The following is a 20083-nucleotide window of genomic DNA, read 5'->3' on the forward strand; positions in this document are numbered from 1 at the left end:
GAGAGAGAAAGCAGCCACAAGCAACAGGAAGGTAGTCAGGAGCCAAGAGTGGCGCCTGCTGTAATCATCACAGCAGTGGTCCTCACACCTCAAACACTGTTTTACTATTAAAAAAAAAATTCTGACATTTATATATATATATACACACACACACACACACACACACACACACACACACACACATATATATATATATATATATATATAAAAAAGGGAAATTATTACAAGCAAATGCCAACCCTCAGGATCAATTGGCGCTTACTGTCAGGCTAAGGAATCGACACTCGATGGTGCTGCCTGGCTTGCGCCATCCAAAACCTAAAACTGACCGGTGGTAGTAGCCTAGTGGAACCAGAAGACCCAGGTTCAAACCCCACTTACTACCATCGTGTCCTTGAGCAAGACACTTAACCCTGAGTGTCCTCCAGGGGGGGGGCTGTCCCTGTAAATACTGATTGTAAGGCGCTCTGGATAAGGCCGTAAATGTAAATCTACTTCTAACTGAAGCCCAACTACACCAATAACAATTTATTGACTGATAAATTATATTGTTCCAATTCATAAGGCATATATCAATATTTTGTCATTCCTATTTAGCATGTGAGAGCCAAAAAAAAAAAAAAAGTGGAATGTGTATATTTTTTAAAATTATATTTGTGTGTGTGTGTGTGTGTGTCTCACCCAATCTGTTAACAGGGTTCCTTTTGAACAGGGCTCTAAGAAGACTCTGGGCTTCTGCACTCAGGAACTGGGGCATCCCCAGCCGGGCCCTGCAGAAACACAACGGGGAAAATTTCAATCCGTCAGCATCACCTCACGAATACCAAGAACAGGAGTCCACGCGCGCGCTTCCGAAAACACCGGACATGCTGCACAGTAACAGCACCGACGGCCAATTACAGGCCATATCTTCAGCTACCAGATTCAGTAGGCTGGCTGCCTTCATTCTCTCAGCCTGTCGCCGGTGACGAATGTCCTAATGAAAGTGAAAGTGAAGTGATTGTCACACGTGATACACAACAGCACAGCACACGGTGCACACAGTGAAATTTGTCCTCTGCATTTAACCCATCACCCTGAGTGAGCAGTGAGCAGCCATGACAGGCGCCTGGGGAGCAGTGTGGGGGGACGTGTTTTGCTCAGTGGCACCTCAGTGGTACCTTGGCAGATCGGGATTCGACCAGCAACCTTCTGATTACGGGGCCGATTCCTTAACCGCTAGGCCACCACTGCCCCTAATTAGTTCATAGCGACTGATATTCATCACAGAGACCACACGCGGTTCTTAAATAAAGAAATATTTGTCCGAAGGGAGGTGGCAGGTATAGTGTGAAAGTAACGGCTGATTAACATAATGTAAAAAATGTGGGGGAAACAAAGTGTGTGAAATAATAACAGTATTTTCCCCACGTGCATTACAATTCCTATGTAAGCATCATTTTAAATAACCACGTTGCATGACAATAATAACTAATATTAGAAAGCGATGCACATCATTTCTTTAGGCCACATCGTGGAGAGGTCTTACTTGAGGATAAGGCCCATTGTCTCCTTACGATCTTTTCCTTGGAACGGCAGCGATCCGGTAATCATCTCAAACTGAAACCAGAGCAGCCACACTCCCATCAGAAGCCCATTCTCAGTTTTAGAACCAACACCCAGACAGTTTTCTTTTATAAATTATTCACCATAAGCACCCCGAACGACCACCAGTCGGCGCTGTGGCTGTGTCCTTGCCTGTTCACCACCTCCGGGGCCATGTACTCCACCGTCCCACAGAAGGAGTAGGCTTTCTTCTCATGGTCGATGGCTTCCTTGCACAGGCCGAAATCTGTGCACAGTACAGTGTGAGGACCTCAATGATTAAAAAAAATTAATAATACTCAGACGGTGTGAGTGTTAGAGGTGTGAACCTTCACCAGTCTCACGATTCGATTCTCAATGCCCCCGAAATTGACGCATCCCATTAATTTTTCCCATTAATACTTCACATAAACGTCAGTCTGGTGAGAGTTAAAGCCTCGTTCTGCCGTTTCTGGTGTCAGGTGACCGCAGACTGAACAGAGGCCATTTTTTCTGCTCATTGGAACAAATCGAAGCCACACAGGCGCTTAAACAGAGTCGAGCGAACGGCAGTCAAACGCAGCTACAAAGTGCAGCAAAAACACGTATGGTGCTCGTTTTGAATTTCAAACTTGGTGAGGCCAAACTCCTACCCAGAACGGCACTGTACTCAGATCAGCCCGCCACAGTCACTACCAGCACAAAAAAAAAAAATCACCAAGCAGCGTTGTTGTGAAATAATCGATTATGTTCTGCACTGCATCGATGCAGAATCATGCAGTGACACCCCCCCCCCCAGAGTGTCTCAGATGGCTTATATTTTCTGATTGATACTTGCACCCACACGAACTCAGCTGAAGAGCTTCTTGTGAATACCTAAGTGGCGGAAGTTGCCGGGTCACCTTTAATGACAGCAGCATCCCAGTGCAGTGCCGTGCACGTAAACACCAGCGATGGGATGATAAGAGGCGGGAAATAATTAACATGGGGCCGCACGCCACACTTATCAGCAAAGGTGGGAGGAGAGAGATAAGTGGAACAGTCACTGACTAATACTGCCTTCCTGAGCAAAGGTCACATAAAACTGTGTGTGTGTGTGTGTGTGTGTGTGTGTGTGTGTGTGTCTTACCTGTGAGTTTGATGTGTCCTTCCTCATCCAGCAGGATGCTAAATTCAAGCAGAGCGTCAGTCAGTGAACAATGACGTGGCCGTACATCACAGTGACAATGTAATTTCGCCAGAGGAGCGAGAACCAAACAGGTTTTTGAACTCTCATCCACATCAAGGTGGCTGTTGAAGGGTCTAATACCACCCAGTTTTTACCTCAGAGCAGATTATTTGGACAAAAAATATCAATATTAAAATGATTTTTTACACTGAATACATAGATACATACGTATATTCTGTGTACATACATACATATATACAGTAAAGGCCAAAAGTTTGGACACTCCTCATTCAGTGTGTATTCTTTATTTTCATGACCATTTACGTTGGTAGATTCTCACTGAAGGCATCAAAACTATGAATGAACACATGTGGACTTATGTAGTTGACCTGACCTCCACAGTCACCGGACCTGAACCCAATCCAGATGGTTTGGGTTGAGCTGGAACAACAAGTGCTCAGCACCTCTGGGAACTCCTTCAAGACTGTTGGAAAACCATTTCAGGTGATGACCTGAAGCTCATCCAGAGAATGCCAAGAGTGTGCAAAGCAGTAATCAGAGCAAAGAAACTAGAATATAAAACATGTTTTCACTTATTTCACCTTTTTTTGTCAAGTACAGAACTCCACATGTGTTCATTCATAGTTTTGATGCCTTCAGTGAGAATCTACCAACGTAAATGGTCATGAAAATAAAGAAAAAACATTGAATGAGAACGTTTTTGACACGCAAATCCGTGAAGCGTTCCATATTTTTTATGACACTGAATTCATCCTGGACTTCTCCAACCCTACAACCGTAGGACTTATTATTATATCATATCCAACCCTGCACTGACACCATTTGCAGGCTCACTCTACCCTGGAAGGGGGTCCCTCTCTGTATCACTCCTTCCCAAGGTTTCTTCCTTTCTTTTTTTCTCTCTCCTAGAGTTTTATTTTTTGTGTGGAGTTTTTCCTTGTGTGCAGAAGGGTCAAGTGTGGGGGGTGTCAACTGTAGGGCCTGTCAAAGCCCATTGAGACGTACTGTATGTGATTTTGGGCTATATAAGAAATAAATGTTGTTGTTGTTGTTGTGTCTCCAAACTTCAACTTCTTCTACTGTCCACTTCCTGCCATGCAAATTTCCCACTTGTGGAACTAACAAAAAAATATTATATCAACCAAACAAAATTACAGTGTTTATTCTCATATCATTTAGCAATGGGGATTCACTTTAGTTATTATTGCAACTTCCATCCATTTTGGATGAAAGCGGTCAGAATCAGAACTGAATATTCACCCACTCCCTGCAGCAGGGCTGAGGACCAGGCACAGGCCCAACAGAATAAACTATTTAATGACATAACTACAAAATACCACAACTATTCATATAGGAAGAAATGTCAGATAATTGGTGAAAAGGTCTTTGTTCTAAAGATAGTAAGCACACATTCTTGATGACTTAATCCCATTTTCCCTGGACAATACAGATGGTATTTCACCATAATGTATTTTACCCTTGATAACCTCGGCTCACTCCATTTTTTAAATCCGGTTCCCTGGGTAGAGCTTTACAGAACATCGTGTCTAAGCTGCTTACTTTTCGGGTTTGAGATCTCTGTAGATGATTCCCAGCCCGTGGAGATGATCCAGACCCAGTGCCAGCTCGGCCAGGTAGAACTTCACATCCTCTTCTGTAAACATCACCTGAAGAAACAGAAGCATGAGAATGTGGGGGTCTATCCCTACTACTATCCCTACTAATAAGAGTGGCGATTATGATGATATTCTGATAATATTTTGTGACGCTGGAGAGAGGCACATGAACGATCCCAACCTCCTTTGACAGCCTGGTGAAGAGGTCCCCTCCCCTGAGGAAATCCAGAATTAGGTAAAGTTTCCCCTCTGTCTGAAAGGCTGAGAGGATCAGAAAATAAAGCCACATTTCCACGTGCATCTGAGATGGCATGAGATTACAGAAGTGAAGGATTTCCCCGCCCCGAGCGCTTACCGTAGTGGAGCTTAACCACAAACGGGTGATTGACATCTGCCAGAATGTCCCGCTCCATTTTCGTTCTGACGCGGTCTCTCACTGTGGAAGGATTTCGCCGGTAAAAAAAAAAACGCTACCACACACACAGTTCACTCGCGTACGAACTCGCAATAGGACTCTGGGTGGCATTTCAACTACTGACCTACACCGACACAAACCCATCTTCTCAACCACATACAGGCCATTTCATTTTACCAGGTAACTTCTGAATCTGAGGTCACAGGTGGACCAAAATACATCAGGAAAATGGCAGGAAATGAGAATTATTCATAAATGGCATAATTGGTGTCAGCAATTTTTTTTGACGGTTTTTCACATCATATGTGAGCCCCTGAATGTCCCTTCCTCTTTTTTTTTTGTTTACTCTAGAATAACGAACCGCATCCTGCACCAAGAACACTCTTTTATTTGAGTTTGACTTTATTAAAATAAGCTGTTTGACAGTCAGGCTGAAATCAGATACTTGTTCACAGTGCTAAAAGATGCAAAATACTTCATATAGTGACGTATAACCGTCACTAAAGTCAGTCACAACAACAATGCGTATGATTATTGCATCAGGAGAAAATGTGCATTCAACTCCATTAAAGCCATAAAGATGCATGAACATATCTGAGTGATGGCAGCGCATTATTTCAGGTGCATTAGTGCCATCTTCTCTAAAGCATTACAATTCAAAGGGAAAATGCAAAGCCTTTGCATTCTCCTTGAAAACGTCCCTACCTTTTTTCTATCGGATGCCTTGAATAAAAGCATCCGGCCAAACAGATGATTAAATGGGAATTTATTTGCCGCTTCCCCCTATAAACCACCTATTATGGGGAAACGGGTGACACATTAAATGGGATAAAGCTCTCCAGACTGGCTGGTGTGCGTTTCTTTCTTCACACCCCTACGTGACAAACCCCTGACGCTGACCTCTCACCATCCGAGAAAGAAAGCAGCCAATTGGCTGGGTGCTGCCAGTTATCAAGGTCTAGAAAGAGTAAACAGGAAAGCGCATGCAAAAAAAAAAAAAAAAAGCTCGTCTTTTATCAGAGTTTCTGAACGTGAACAAGCACGCCAGCAGACGAACCACCGCAACTTCACCCCGACCAGTGGCTGCACTGACAGGAAGCAGTTTGCATGTGCAGGCAGGAAGTATATATGCACACACAAAGGAAATTGGGGCAGCAGATGTTTACCTTTCAGGGTGGCCTTCCTCAGGACCTTCATGGCATAGAGCTGGTTGGTGTCAGGCGGGGTCACCTTCCGCACCAGGAACACCTGAGATGAGGACATTTATAGTATGTTACTGTTCTGAAACATGGGTGGGTGGGCTTTTAAAATAAAGCAGATGAGGTTGTCCAAATTATTTATTAGTAGGGGTGTATATCATAATGACATTGCTTGGTGATGTTCTGGTGGCGCCTCAACGAGTTCGGCGCTTTGTTGGAACGCTCGGTTGGCGTTCCACATGCGTTTGCTTGACGCCGTTTAATGTCTGGATTTTGGCAGGAATTGACACCAAGAAAACGTTGCATGCAGGATTACGAACGTGCAGCCGACCAAAAGCTGGTGCTGAACGCCTGTGTGATGCTTTTATTTGTTCCAATGAGCAGAAAAATGGGCAGTGTTCAGTCTGCGCTCACTGGACACCACAAACGGCAGAAAAGCGTCTGGTTCAGACGTCCGTCAATTGATGGGATGCATTGTGATGCATCGATAATCGAGGAATTTGATAATCATACTCTAATCGAATTGTGAGACCAGTGAAGGGTCACAGATCTAATGAATAAAAAGATATTCATATTAAGAATAAAAAGGCCTCCTCTGTTAACTAGTTAAATAGACCTACACTACTGTGTTTGAATCAGTCATAATTTTGCACATGTTTGTCTTGTCTTGTGTGTCCTGTTTGAAATATCCAACATTTCCAGTCATGTCCTGTTCATTGTACAGAAAAGTTCTACTTTTCTCCTATGGAGCATAACCTGTACAGTATTTAAGCTTTAGTTTAAGTTTATAACTATAGGGAGGTCTGTGTGAAACATTATTTCAATACAGGGTGTACTACCGTGTATACTGTTGCACTGACAATAAACCAATCTTGAATCTTGCATAACGTTAATTTTCCCTGTGAACGGCTGCCACATGGCAGTTATTTTAGAAACCCCTCACAGACTAGGGGAGAAATGAATTCAGCACATCTAATCAGCTTTTCAGTAATGGAACCGTCCAAAGTAACACCACCCGCAATGTGAAAATCTTCACACCATGTCTAAGGCATGTGACTGCGTCAAGAAAATACTACATGCAGCTTCGCAGTTTAAGCGGCCTTCGTAGGGCGTTTAAACAGGAATTTATTAAGAAAAGATGAGATGACTGCAGTAGTCATGTGATAAAATGTCACAAATGAATAAAAACATTGAAAATGGACAGGTCTGTGTTATGGCACAATTTCAGAATTGTTGCTCTGTGCTGGTCCTGCACATGTCACTAAAGTCCTTAAAAATCAAGGGGACAGATCAGTACAAAAAGAAGTGAACTCTTTAGCCGAGAGGAGAAGATCATGATATTGCTGGTAATTATTTTACCTTATTTGCAAAGGTTGTATGTTTTGTATTGTTTTTTTTAAAGGCTGTTGTGGAGAGCAGTTACAAATTTAACTCGCCGAGTTTCAAAAGTACTCTGCTGAGATTTACACTCACGAGAGGAGCATTTATTTTTATGCATTAAATGCGACACTATTTTGGAGCTAGTACCGCAAACACATTTTCTGCATAAATGCAGACGTTCTTCAGTTTAACAGGAGAGAAGGTGTGCACACGCTGAATATTTGCCAGATGTGGGACAAAGAGCACCATTTTAAACTGGGCATGGGACTTGTTGGATAGAGTAAGGCGGCATCTGCAGGATTTGCATCAATACATAAAACAAGAATTAACCAAAACTACCTTTTGTTGGCATGCAATTGATTCTGTCACCCGGAGCAGGTCGACTGCTCTCATGCATAATTCTTACGTCATTTACGTCATTACGTCTATTATAGGTCTTGAGACTTATCTCATAATCGATCGACCATGATGCAGACGTGGACAATACTGTAGTGCAGAACATAACAGATTAAGTCATAATTACGTGGCTTGGTGATTTTTGAGGTTAAAAAGTAGTGCCGGTAGTATCCCAACCCACTTGGGACATTGTTTGGGGTTTTCTCCTCACCTCCTTCATTGTCTGCCCATCAAAGGGACGTGCTGGCCTTTTCTACCTTACTGGCGCAAATCCTCTAAACCTCCCAGCCAAATTAGTGGATACGAGATATTCTTTATTTCATTAAACTGTAAAGGATAAGACTTTCGCCGTCTCAAGGGGTTCCCGTAAGACATTTAAAAAGCTTTGGGGTCCTTTCCTGGATCTGGATAAGAATAAGAATTTCCCCTCTGTTCCCGGGTGATACAGTTCATGTCTCGGTGGAGCTCTGCAGTGGTGGTTTTATTTATTTTTGTATAGGTTGATTGTGGGGGCGATTGTAGGCTTTTTTTTGTGCAGTATCTGTATGTATATGTATTTTTTTCCCCCTTTTGTTTGGTTTTGTTTATTTGATTATTTTTATTGGGGATTGTTTGAGCTGTTTTCTTTTGTAACCTCTTGAGAATATTGTTATTGCTCATGCTCTAATTCCAGTAAAATTAAAGTTTAAAAAAGTACGCATCAACAACTGAAAATCGATAATCATAATCGAATTGTGAGACCAGTGAAGGTCCCCACCTCTATTTTATGGTATCTAATTGTTTCTGTAAATCCTTTGACCTTACACGAGCAAACAAGCACCATACTTACTTCCAGGTCAAAGGCTGAGGGGTCAAAGGGTCAAAATGTAAGCTTTTGGGGGGGGAGTGTAGCTCTTAAAATGAGCAATGTGAGCAACAGTCAAAGCAAACAAACAAAAATAATGAACATCATCACTATTACGCACATCATACATGTTTTAGACACATGCAGCATTCTGGTCGCATGTACACGTCACTCGCTTCCACACAGCCAGGGGGTCTCTGCTTACCTTCCCAAAGGAGCCCTGGCCCAGCACTTTCAGCAGTTCAAAGTGGGAGGCGTCGGCCTTCTCCGCGCCCTCTTTGACCACATGAGTGATATTGATTTCTTTGATGACATCATCATCCTACAAGACAGATTAACGTTGAGAAAAGATGTCAGAGGCGCTGCTGAACGGAATGCATAAAAATCAGAAAAAAATCAAGCTGATTTATTACAATGAATGTCATGACGAAACCCTTTCAGATGTGTCCCGCAGCCCTGGACAGAGCCAGGGCCGAACCTCTCTGGCCCTCTGGGGACGTTTAATCAGTTCACCTAATACAGGCCAGCGGTGACATGAGGTGGTCACAGTGGGAGAGACGGCGAGAGGAGGGATCAATACAGGAAGTGACCAGATGTCTGCATGCAGCGTGAGGCACAGAGACACGAGGACCAAAAATATTCCCACATTTAACCAAATACTGAGTCTTACGTGCACAGTCGGAATCGCAACCAATCGGATTCAATTCTGTTTGATTCACACAAAATTCTAAGTAGACTCGGAGACCCAGGCCAACACATGGCGTCTACATGGCGACCAGATCGGGCCACTCAGCCCATTAGGCCGAATTCTATTACCGTCCCCCCTCTGCTCGGAAAAGGAGAAGGCGGGCCGCGAAGGCCACCGACAAAACGGTCACCGACCCTGACAGCTCGTCGCCAACGATAACCTCAAGAGTTCCGGACGTCACGCTGTTACCGTAACGGACGGTTACGATCGATTCTTCACCAACTGCACCAGAGCAACAGATGCGAAACCACCAAAACCACCAAGATGGGAAAAGCGCCATTTCCCTAACACCTGGGAGGCAAAGGAAGCGGCGAGAAGGTCCAGAACTCGGTACAAACCGTCCACTCGACCCGATCCTGGGACGCGGGAGCGCTGCTGGTCTCGCTCACCACCGCAGCAGCAGCAGCAGCAGCAGCAGCAGCCGCAGCCGCCAGCGCTTTGGACTGGTGCTTCCTGAACAGGTAGAGGGTGAGCAGCTGGGACACTCTGAACCTGCGCTTCTCCTTCTCCATCTCCGCGCCGGGCACCGGCATCCGCCTGGGAAGAGCCCTGGGACGGCGGGGACATAGCAGGGCGGCGGTGGCGGCGCGACGACTGCGACTGCCGCGGCTCGACGCGGCAGGCAGGAAGAGGAAGGAAGAGCTTTAGACCGTGCAGACCGCAGTCGTGGGTGACGAAGACTGACAACAGAGGCAGAGAGAGAAGGAAAGGAAGGAAACCGACACGTGGACAGATGAGACAAGCGAAGACAAAGTTACAGTTTTTTCCTTCTTGCTTGAAAATGCCACTGGGGACTGAAAAAGGAACCAGAGGAACGAAGAAACTTCTGGAAAGTTGAGTCGTGGCAACTGGACTTTCTTTCTTTGATGTAGAGACGTTTCATTCCGCACCGTGAGGCCACCTCCTGGCCCAGGGTCCATACGGTGACCTCGTCCCACTCGCACGGGAATATGGATGGATATGCAGATGCGTGGGTTCCAAACACATGCACACACAGCACAGCCACCTATTGAATTTTATCTGATCGATTCATTTGTTCACGCAACGTCCGAATTTTCTGGACCGAACACAGAACCGGTTCTGAAACGGACAGACGGGCAGAAAATCCACAGCCACTCCCAGGACAGCGGTGACACGCGGCGCACGTGGCAGGACATCCAGGCCGTCACAAACTGCAGGACTGCAGCCCCTGCCTGTGACGGTGACCCCTCCCTGCCGGATGAGCTGAATGACCAACAGGACGGGAATCCAACCCTCCTCCCACCGATCAGGTGCTGTGTCCAACCACGGCGGACGTGGAAGATGCTCAGAGAATGTGCAGACCAGCTGGCAGATGTTCTCACCGACATCTTCAACATCTCACTGAGCACCGGCGTTGTTCCAAAGTGTCTCAAGGCAGCCACCATCATGCCCGTGCCGAAGACGTCTTCAGTGTCGTGTCTCAATGATGACCCACCATGATGAAGTGCTTCGAGAGGCTGGTCATGAAACATATGAAGACCCTGCTGCCCTCCACCGTGGACCCACTGCAATTCGCTTATCTTCCGTACTTCTCCACGGACGATAAGGACACAAACGCATGAATGCTGTTCATAAACTTCAGCTCAGCATCCAACACCATCATTCCTCAGCACCTGGTCGAGAAGCTGAGCACCTCCCTCTGCAACTGGATCTCGGACTTCCTGACTGAGAGAACTCTGTGCAGATCGGGAACAGCATCTCCAGCCCCACCACACTGGGCACTGGAGTTCCTCAGGGCAGCGTGCTAAGTCCAATGCTGTTCACCCTGCTGACCCCTGCGATGCACAGCTCCAACCACATCATCAAGTTCGCCGATGACACGACCGTGGTGGGTCTCATCAGCACAACGGCCATTTACCCCACACGCTGCACCAGGAAAGCCACCAGCATTGTGAAGGACTCCACACACCCCTCACACGCACTCTTCACCCTCCACAGAAGGATTCGGGCCCACAAACCATCAGACACCTCTCAGGGACTTTCCCTTCTCAAAACACACACACTACCGCTGTTGTATTGAGTAACATTATCTATTTTTGCACCGTTCCATTTTGCACGGTTTTTACTTTGCACCTTCATTATTCATTTCAGTAGCGCTGCCCGTGTGCCCTGTTCGCACATTACGTGCCCGGTTTGTCTGACGCTCGCGTGCAACTTTATGGCGGTCTGTAACTTTGCCTAAATGTTACATGCGGCACCAGGTTCCGTCTAACATGTATGTAGCTGAAATGACAAGAAAGCTCTGCTTGAGCGTGCGTGGAGCACAGAACCGGTTCTAGAACGACCCGAGAATGTGTGTGGTGCACAGAACTTGTTCTGAAGCCGCCAGAGCGGTTGGGCGCTCAGTAGCCGCTCTGGAGGCCAGCGTATGACGGGGTCAACAGGATCTTACCTGGGCAGACAAACCGGCAAAATCCTTCTCTATCCAGGAAATCGCACACTTATCCTGTGAGTGGATGAGGAAGAGAGGAATGAGAGCGGAGCGTGAATATCTAGAATATCTAAACTACGGTCTCTTAGCAATTCTAGTGATACAATTTTATATACAGATAAAAAAAAAAAATCCTAAAAAAAGGTTGCCTAGCAACATATCACCAATAGCAACATAAAGTCCCCCCTTGGTGGATGGAGAGTCTGGAACTCAATGATGGTCAAACAGAATGTGTACGGAGCCTTCAAACATGGCTGCTGCTGCTTGACATCTGTAACCCTCATTCATGCTGAGGACACCACACGTCTGGACCAGTGGATGGATAAGACTCCAGGAGATACAAAGCTCAGCCGCCAGCCTTGCCGACACATCACCTCGGCCCTCAATCTGACTTCCTGATTAAATCGTTGCATGACCTGCTCCATGCTACTTATCAGACCTTCTCCTCCCCCACGTCCCCTTCTGAAAGCCACAATGCTTCACACATTGTAAGTCCCTCTGGATAAGGGCGTCTGCCAAATGCCGTAAATGTACATGTAAATCCCTCCATCTTCAAGAACCTCCTAAAATCTCGCCTTTTCTCTAATGGCCTTGAGTGTCTTGAAAGGCACTTCATAAATTGAAGGTTTCAGAAGCAGAAACAGCTATTGACGTGCCCACGAATTCATTAATTTTACCGCGGAACATCTGTTCGACGCTGGGAAGAGGACCTTCTTCAACGCTTCTGAGCAAAATGTCACGTTTAATACGATAATATATTCAGCGAGCAACAAATTGCGCAGTCCCACAAAGCAGAGATCGATTTTTGTGTAAAGGTTCAGAGGAAGCAGTCACAACTTTGGAAAGTTACAGTTAGTAGTTATAGCACGAGACACACACACACACACACACACACCCTGGTTGCTAAACAGATGGCAGATGACACACTTTCCTCCAGTAGTTCCTCTTTCAAAGAACTAATATTGAGGACAACGCTACACCCTGCATTCCCACAAATGAGTATTAAAACAAGATATTTAATAAAAAACAAATAATAATACTAAATTAATATAATAAAACTTCTAGACGCCTGTTCTCAAGGTCAAGAGCTGCTATTTTCAGGAAAAAGGTTGCGTATCAACTTCAAGTTTAGGCCAGACCCAGCGGCCACAGAAAATCCGTGTTCTGTTCAGTTTCCTGGATTTCCTCTTTCTTCTGTCTCGGCGGGAGGGAAGCCCTTCCTGTCTCCGCCTAAAATGAAATCCAACGCCTACAAGCATCTAACTCCCCCCCCCCCCCCCCCCGACCGCTGGGGACCCCTCACCTGGGGACAGGGTGACGCCCAGAGACACTTGCCTGTTGCGCGCGGTGTTTGGAGCGAAACACGAGCCTCCACATCGCTCAGCGGCCAAGTGGAGCTGACGTCTCGGACCGCCACGCGCAGCGATTACTACACGCCGCTTCTCTTTTCTGTCTCACTCAAACACACACACACACACACACACACACACACACACACACACACACACACACAGACACGCACATGCGCTCTGTCACTTGCACAGACACACACACACTGTTTTTAACCATGTTTTACGGTATTTTTAAATAAGCCACGTGCGCCATGGGGAAATTCTAGTACTGAAATTGAACGAAGCCTGATAGAAAAACGTTTTTAAGCATCGTAGTATGTTTTCAGCGGCGCCACCTACTGTCAAGACGAGGCCAGTGAGGACGATTCCCAGTCAATGGGAATAAACACTAATGACAGTCACCCCAAGCACTTTATATCAAAAGCAGGAGAGAAGTTTAAAAAAAAAACTCAGCACTCCAGGTCCTCTCGCTCTGGTATTGTTGCTAAGCAGCCGGTGGCAGAGACGCATGATGACTGCAGCCTTTGTCTGATCTCCATGCCAAAGAACGACGTCGCTGCCTTCGTGTGCTCGGGAGGTGTGGTGCTTTTGGCCCCCATTTTGTACGCTGGCAGCGGGTGCTCGCCGGTGCTTTGCTCTGCCCACTCAACAGAGCTCAAAAATTCCCAGGTTCAAATCCCACTCACTGCCATTCTGTCCCCGAGCGAGACACTTGACCCCGCGTGTCTCCAAATGGACCGTCTTTGCGACTACTGATTGCAAGGCGCTCTGGATAAGGACGTCTGACGATAGTCTCCATTCAAACGATGCAGGTCTTGTGGTCCCTTTCTCCAAGGTAGGAAACAGCTGAATCTGAAGGCCGGAAAACTAGCATCCTTGAGGATTACGAGTTGGTTCCTCACCATGGGGTAGAGAGCGATGACTAGCACCGCCGTTCACCTCCATCATTCAGACAACGCAGAAGGTGGAGCGCGGACCAGCATGGACCAGTGTCACACATCAGAAACTCTCAGAAAGGTTATTTCAGAGACTGCCGGGGCGGTTTTGAACACTAGGAGGCAGCGCAGCGCCGTTCCCCAAAAAGCATCAACTTGAACGAAAATAGACTATCGGGCAGGAAGGGGGGGTGGGGGGTGGGGGGTCAACGGCTTCAACGATATCACACCGTAGTGTCACCACATCCAGAGGCGAGCTCACCCGCACCACCGAGAGTAAAACGAGCCAAGCAAGGCAGAGAGATCGATTTGCACAGAACCGGACTCGGAACACAACGCATTTCCCCAGCCGGAAAACTGCTGACTTCTCCATGTTCTGGAGGAACGTTTGCAGATTTTTTTTTTTTTTTTTTTAAATACACCGTAAGAGGCTCAGGGTGTCAAATTCACGTAAATATGCATCTAAACTTGGTTAAAAAAAAAAAAAAAAAACGATATAGAAGCAGGAGGTTTATGTTTGAGTGGAGAACAGCAGGGAGAACAGGGTTAACGGGGACGTGTTTACTGGATCCTCCTGGCTGAGGGGGCCGAGCAGACATTCCTGGCCCGGTGCGTCTGCACGGTCCTGCAAAACGTCTGTCCCGACCTGTCCCCGCCACGGCCAGGGGCGCACACACGACGAGTGCTTCTCTGTTCCCCGTCACAACTCGAGACCGGGTTCCAGGAAGGGGAAGGAGCCGAAGCCATAAACAGTCGTTCGGCCGGAGGACCTATTTCCTTTTTTTGTTGGTTGTTCATTCCATGCAAGCCGATACAAAACAAACCTTGCGGACCAACTGAAAGGGTCACATTTTATCACAATTTATCACGAAACGACTCTGCATAGAAGTTACTGTTGTGATTCTGGATATGAACAATGGTGAAGAAAGAAAAGGGAAATTTTTTTTTTTTTTAAATATCACATCCCAGGTGTATGTTTGCTCAAATACCGTGTTTTGAGATATTGTCCATAGCTTGCTAAATAATACTTGAATGAAATCTTGGGATCGTTGCAACATGATATGTTCGCATTATGAAAACTCTGGACAGTGCATTTCATTACAAGAACTTTTAGAACTGTATAAACAGAAATATCCGCTCCTGGCGAAAGTGATGCGTCACCTGCACAAAACCACGGCTCCCTGCAACACAAGGTATTAGTTCTGGAAAATGGGAGAGAGCACAGAGCGTACGACAGGGCTTCCACGGATCCTTAGAGAGTCTTAAATACAACGTTCCAAAATGAAGGCCTTAAATGTCATGACTAAATGACTGATAATCCTTAAAGGTCTAAAGTTTAAAGGTCTTAAAATATACCGCAAACCCAATAAATCAAAGGAAACAAGCCTTCAATCTTGCAGTAATTTGCCCTGGTCACTGCGTGCTGCGCACCTTTAGGTTTTTGGGGTTCAGCACGTGAATGGAAATGACCAGGGGAGGTCCTATTCTGTTTGGTGTCATTTCGAGGCAAAAATTTATTAAATTAATATATACACAAACAAGATAAAATCCTTAAGGGACTACATGATAAAATATGACCAAGCATAGCATTATTTACATATTTTCCGACAATATTTTTACTTTACAGCTGAATACAGAAAATCCTAAAAGTTTTATATAAAATCACTCACATCATGCAAATACCTGGAATTTCACTGTTTAAAGTCCACTTTCAGTTGAATTGCCTAGATATTGATTTATCTGGTCCATGGTTATGCTATACGTTGATGTATTTGTAAATGGTTTATTATACAATTCCGGCTGCGGTGCCTTTCCTATGGACACGTTACCCTTTCAAAAACAGTTACATTAACAGATCAAATTATGTACCACAATATCTAATAATCTATGATTCATTTTATAAAGCAACATGCATTTTATGCCATTTCAGTACAAAATTGTAACTAATTAACAGCGACACGCCCAACACGTACGTAATGAGCATACAGAAAATAAAACACAGCGTGGTAAATATTAAATGAATCACAGCAATTAGGATTTAATAATATATTTAAATCAAACCGAAATCAAGATTTGGATAAATGAAATTTAATAAACCGCAACTGCGGTTTTGTGGGCAAGTGATACTTCGTCCGAGGCGCCATGCAGCTGAGTAGAAACAGCTCTCAAAAAACCAGTGACACTCGCGCTTGCCTCATTTCTGTCGTGTCGTGCTGTCCCCCTGGGTGACACACAATCATGCCCACCAGTCAGATGTGTCCCAAGTTTAAAGCCACGCCCACTTAAACGCAAGACAGGACCCTCGCTCATGGCATGCTAGTTACAGCGCAGTTCATATTTCAATGTACTTGTTCAGCCCTAGCAGCAATTAATGCATTAATGCATTGATAAGGTGAGCTGCAGGGTGAGTTGCTGCATCGGTCATGAAGAACACTGGCAGCGACACACACTCAAGGTTAGCCAGAGATTCACTTCAGTCATTATATCTCTGTTCACTTTCTCCCAAGAACATCATCTTCTGTCCCTTCTCCTAGGCCAGAATGTCCATAATGAGAACACTTTCGAGTTCTCGCTCTCACTGGAAACTACTCATTTGCCTGCAACATGACCAGGACCCACAGTTGGACCCATGAAGCCTAAACAGAGACCAGAGCTCAGCAGGGGACAGCGGCAGGGGAGACGGGGTTATATACCCAATACCCAAAACCACAGAATATATAATACATGTGTTTTTTGAAATTAGGGTGGTAGTAAAAAATTTTAATTAGGGTGGTAGTAGGTCAATGGGTAACACACTCGCCTATGAACCAGAAGACCCAGGTTCAAATCCCACTTACTACCATTGTGTCCCTGAGAAAGACACTTAACCCTGAGTGTCTCCAGGGAGGGACTGTCCCTGTCACTACTGATTGTAAGTCGCTCTGGGTAAGGACTTCTGGTAAATGCTGTAGATGTTTTTTTTAAAACACACGAGTATGTCAATATGATACTTTACATGAGAGACTGCGAGGGAAGCAAAATGGCTAAATCTAAATCCCGGAGCTAATTTTTCAAAAATGCACACAAAACATTTGCTAAACAATTTCACGAGACGCCAGGTCAAGTGTGGCACACCCCAGCGGTGAGGAACATGTTTTGTTGGTGAGTCTGGACAGCACCCCTGCAACTGATGAATGCCCGGGGGCATCTGAACTCGGGGCTGCGAGGTGGAACGGGCAAAAAGGATAAAAAGCAGGCGGCAAAAGGTCCTCGCCGAGGCGCCCGCGGCTCCCCGTGCCAAACAATAGCGGTTCGTCTGCCATGCCAACGCGGGCAGCAGCCGAGAAACAAAAAAGAGCGGAGGAGGGAGGGTCGGACGGGAGATGGCACGAGGGGAAAAGGAAAAAAATATCGGTGTATCAATTAAAACAAAAGGAGGGCTGACGGCAAATCAGATCAAACCACGCCCACCAATCAACAATAATTGTGGGCGTGGTTTCTTGGAGGAACAGGCTGCCCGGTCGACATGTCTGAAGGGCATAAACGAGTCTGCGAGTTGTGAATGGGACCCGGTGGGCTAGAGTGCAAGTGAATGGGAGAGGGGGAGGGGAGAGAGAGAGAGAGAGAGATAGAGAGAGAACATCTCCCAACACCGGTAGCTATGGAAACACGCCACCATGTGCTGGTGAGTGGAGAGAGGGTGGAGATGCATGCACACACTTGCCCATGCACACAGCATACATGCACTTTACCACGATCAGTTGCACACGACATGCAGTAAAACCCTACAGACCATTTCTTTAGAGTTGAAGATTAATTATCAAAAAATATTATTTTTTTTACATTCTAAGAGCGTTTCGTTCCGCAATTCAAATAGTTTCCTCTTGGGATTTGGGATGAAGGCATCTTCTGCGGATCTTGCATGTTCATGTAAGGGCTCGCTACGATGGATACGGACCAAGACTTGCTCTGCAGCGTGCGTGCTGGGTCACGGCCGTTATTAAAGCCCGCAAGTCTTTCAGCACATGAGGATTTACAGATTTCATTCCGCCGCGCACTGTGACACGGCAGAGGCCGAGCGAGCCAAGGAAGCAAACAAAACGGTTTTATTTGCTCTAAAACGCACCTCTGAAGGGGACTGAGCGAAAGCAGCGTGATCACAAGGCTCGATGTGAGCTATGCGTTACCTTTATTAAAAAACTAATTAAATGTGCTAATTCATGGCGGTGCTGCAGGCAGGAAAAAAAAAATAAAAATCTGGATTATTCCACAGCCACCAAAACGTTTCCTCACCAGTGCAGAAACGTAACGGTCCAGGTGTAGGAGACTAAAAATGGAATCCGTAAATCTTCCAGCATTTCTGCATGTTCGATGAGCCGTGCAATCGTTTGCAGAAGCCTTCATTTCACTTCATTTCATTTAATGTTCTATACTGTTCAAAGACAAATTTCATAGTGCCATTGTCATCCCAGAAGGTGGTGATTGGCACTTAAACTTTTAAATACGAATTTCTCTTAAACGTTTGGTCTGTCTTGATTAACGCTCAAATCTCCCTGGATGTAGGAGTGCAGGGTTCAGTAGTCCTCTAGGAGCAGCCACGACAGAACTCCATCAGGACCCCCCCCCCCAATGACGCAAAAGCCACACACACACACTCACACACACACACACACACACTTACCTAAAATGTCACTCGCGCTCTAATCTCAACACCAGGACCTGATAACCGAATAAACGAACTGTACGTACGTGCCCTGGAGGGCGTTTGAGAGCATAAAAAGAAAGGAGGCCACGTGCAACAAAGGCTTAATTGCCATTTCTAATTCTTCACAAGGCCTCCGCCATGCAATAACGCCAGCTGGAGATTAAATTACGCGCCGGGACACAAGGCAGATGCAATGAAAAAAAGGAGGAGTTCGTCAGCGATCAACGCGACGCTGGTTTTAGTCGTGAAAGCGGTGAACGTGATTGATGTTTGACGAGGGACGTGAGGGCATCTTCAAGCCCTGCTGCCTCTCTACTCCTTCCCATCCTTCTTCCTCCACCGCCCGATGGCGTGATTGAGAGGAGGTGAAGAGATTGATGAACACGACTTCAGCTGCAAGATGAGGGGGGGGTCCCCTGGCCTCCTCCATTTAGGTTTGAGTTTTAAATGACGATACTGTGGTGATTCTGGCCAAAATAAATAAAGTGAATGGGTGGTAGTGGCCTAGTGGGTAACACACTCGCACACTATGAACCAGAAGACCCAGGTTCAAACCCCACTTACTACCATCATGTCCCTGAGCAAGACACTTAACCCTGAGTGTCTCCAGGGGGGGACTGTCCCTGTAACTACTGATTGTAAGTCGCTCTGGATAAGGGCGTCTGGCAAATGCCGTAAATGTAATCATGCTTTTCAATTCATGCAGGTACGTAAAAAAAATGCAAACAATGTGCAAAAAAAACTGTCAGACAATCTTGACAAACCCTCTTTTGATGGAGCCTTTCAGCAGATGAAGGTCAGGAGCAGCAGCGACTGCATGTTGCAGAAGAGACTTACATCAACGGTGAAAATTTCAAGCGAGCAGGACGCAGACGTACTCCAAAAAACGGTGACCGCAAACATTTCACCCCGCGACGTTCCCAACCGGCTCAGCGGCTCCAACGGTCTGTTCACACCGACATTTGACTTCAGTTTGGCTGTTCCTGGGTATGCAAATGAAATGTGGTAGGGCTGTCAGTCAATTTAAAAAAATAAAATAAAATAACTTACTGGCAGCAAAGGCCTCACAAGCACAAACTTTGTGGCCCGAACCAAATCAGGACTCTAGAACAGGAACCTGTTCTCACTCCCAAAAATACAGAGGATTTTAAACCAATCAAGATCAAAGGGTGTGTGTGTGTGTGTGTGTGTGTGTGTGTGTGTGTGTGTGTGTACATATCATCAATAGCACAGCCATTCTGTTTAATGTTGGGCTGAGTTCTGAGAGTGGAGGGACTTCAAAAACAGTCAGCAGACCCTACTGGATTATT

The 20083-nt window shown here is 45.8% G+C and overlaps 1 protein-coding gene across 6 annotated transcripts in view; it reads right to left on the reverse strand.

The window, feature by feature from the left end:
- rps6ka1 (ribosomal protein S6 kinase a, polypeptide 1) overlaps positions 1-20083 on the reverse strand; it is a 41898-nt gene that overhangs the window by 6987 nt on the left and 14828 nt on the right. For 2 of the 6 annotated variants that reach the window (XM_028974477.1, XM_028974487.1), the window contains 9 exons: positions 8808-8924; positions 5950-6031; positions 4724-4804; positions 4550-4629; positions 4313-4419; positions 2693-2730; positions 1689-1831; positions 1529-1599; positions 682-770 (listed from right to left, as the gene is read on the reverse strand). In XM_028974477.1, the coding sequence (XP_028830310.1) occupies positions 682-770; positions 1529-1599; positions 1689-1831; positions 2693-2730; positions 4313-4419; positions 4550-4629; positions 4724-4804; positions 5950-6031; positions 8808-8924 (808 nt within the window). Of the gene's footprint in view, positions 1-681; positions 771-1528; positions 1600-1688; positions 1832-2692; positions 2731-4312; positions 4420-4549; positions 4630-4723; positions 4805-5949; positions 6032-8807; positions 8925-9688; positions 10038-11763; positions 11818-13105; positions 13239-20083 lie in introns of those variants that run through there. The other 4 variants (XM_028974482.1, XM_028974496.1, XM_028974471.1 and 1 more) reach the window with 4 other exon arrangements.

The sequence above is a fragment of the Denticeps clupeoides genome, chromosome 1, assembly GCF_900700375.1.
Source record: "Denticeps clupeoides chromosome 1, fDenClu1.1, whole genome shotgun sequence".
Taxonomy (NCBI): Eukaryota; Metazoa; Chordata; class Actinopteri; order Clupeiformes; family Denticipitidae; genus Denticeps; species Denticeps clupeoides.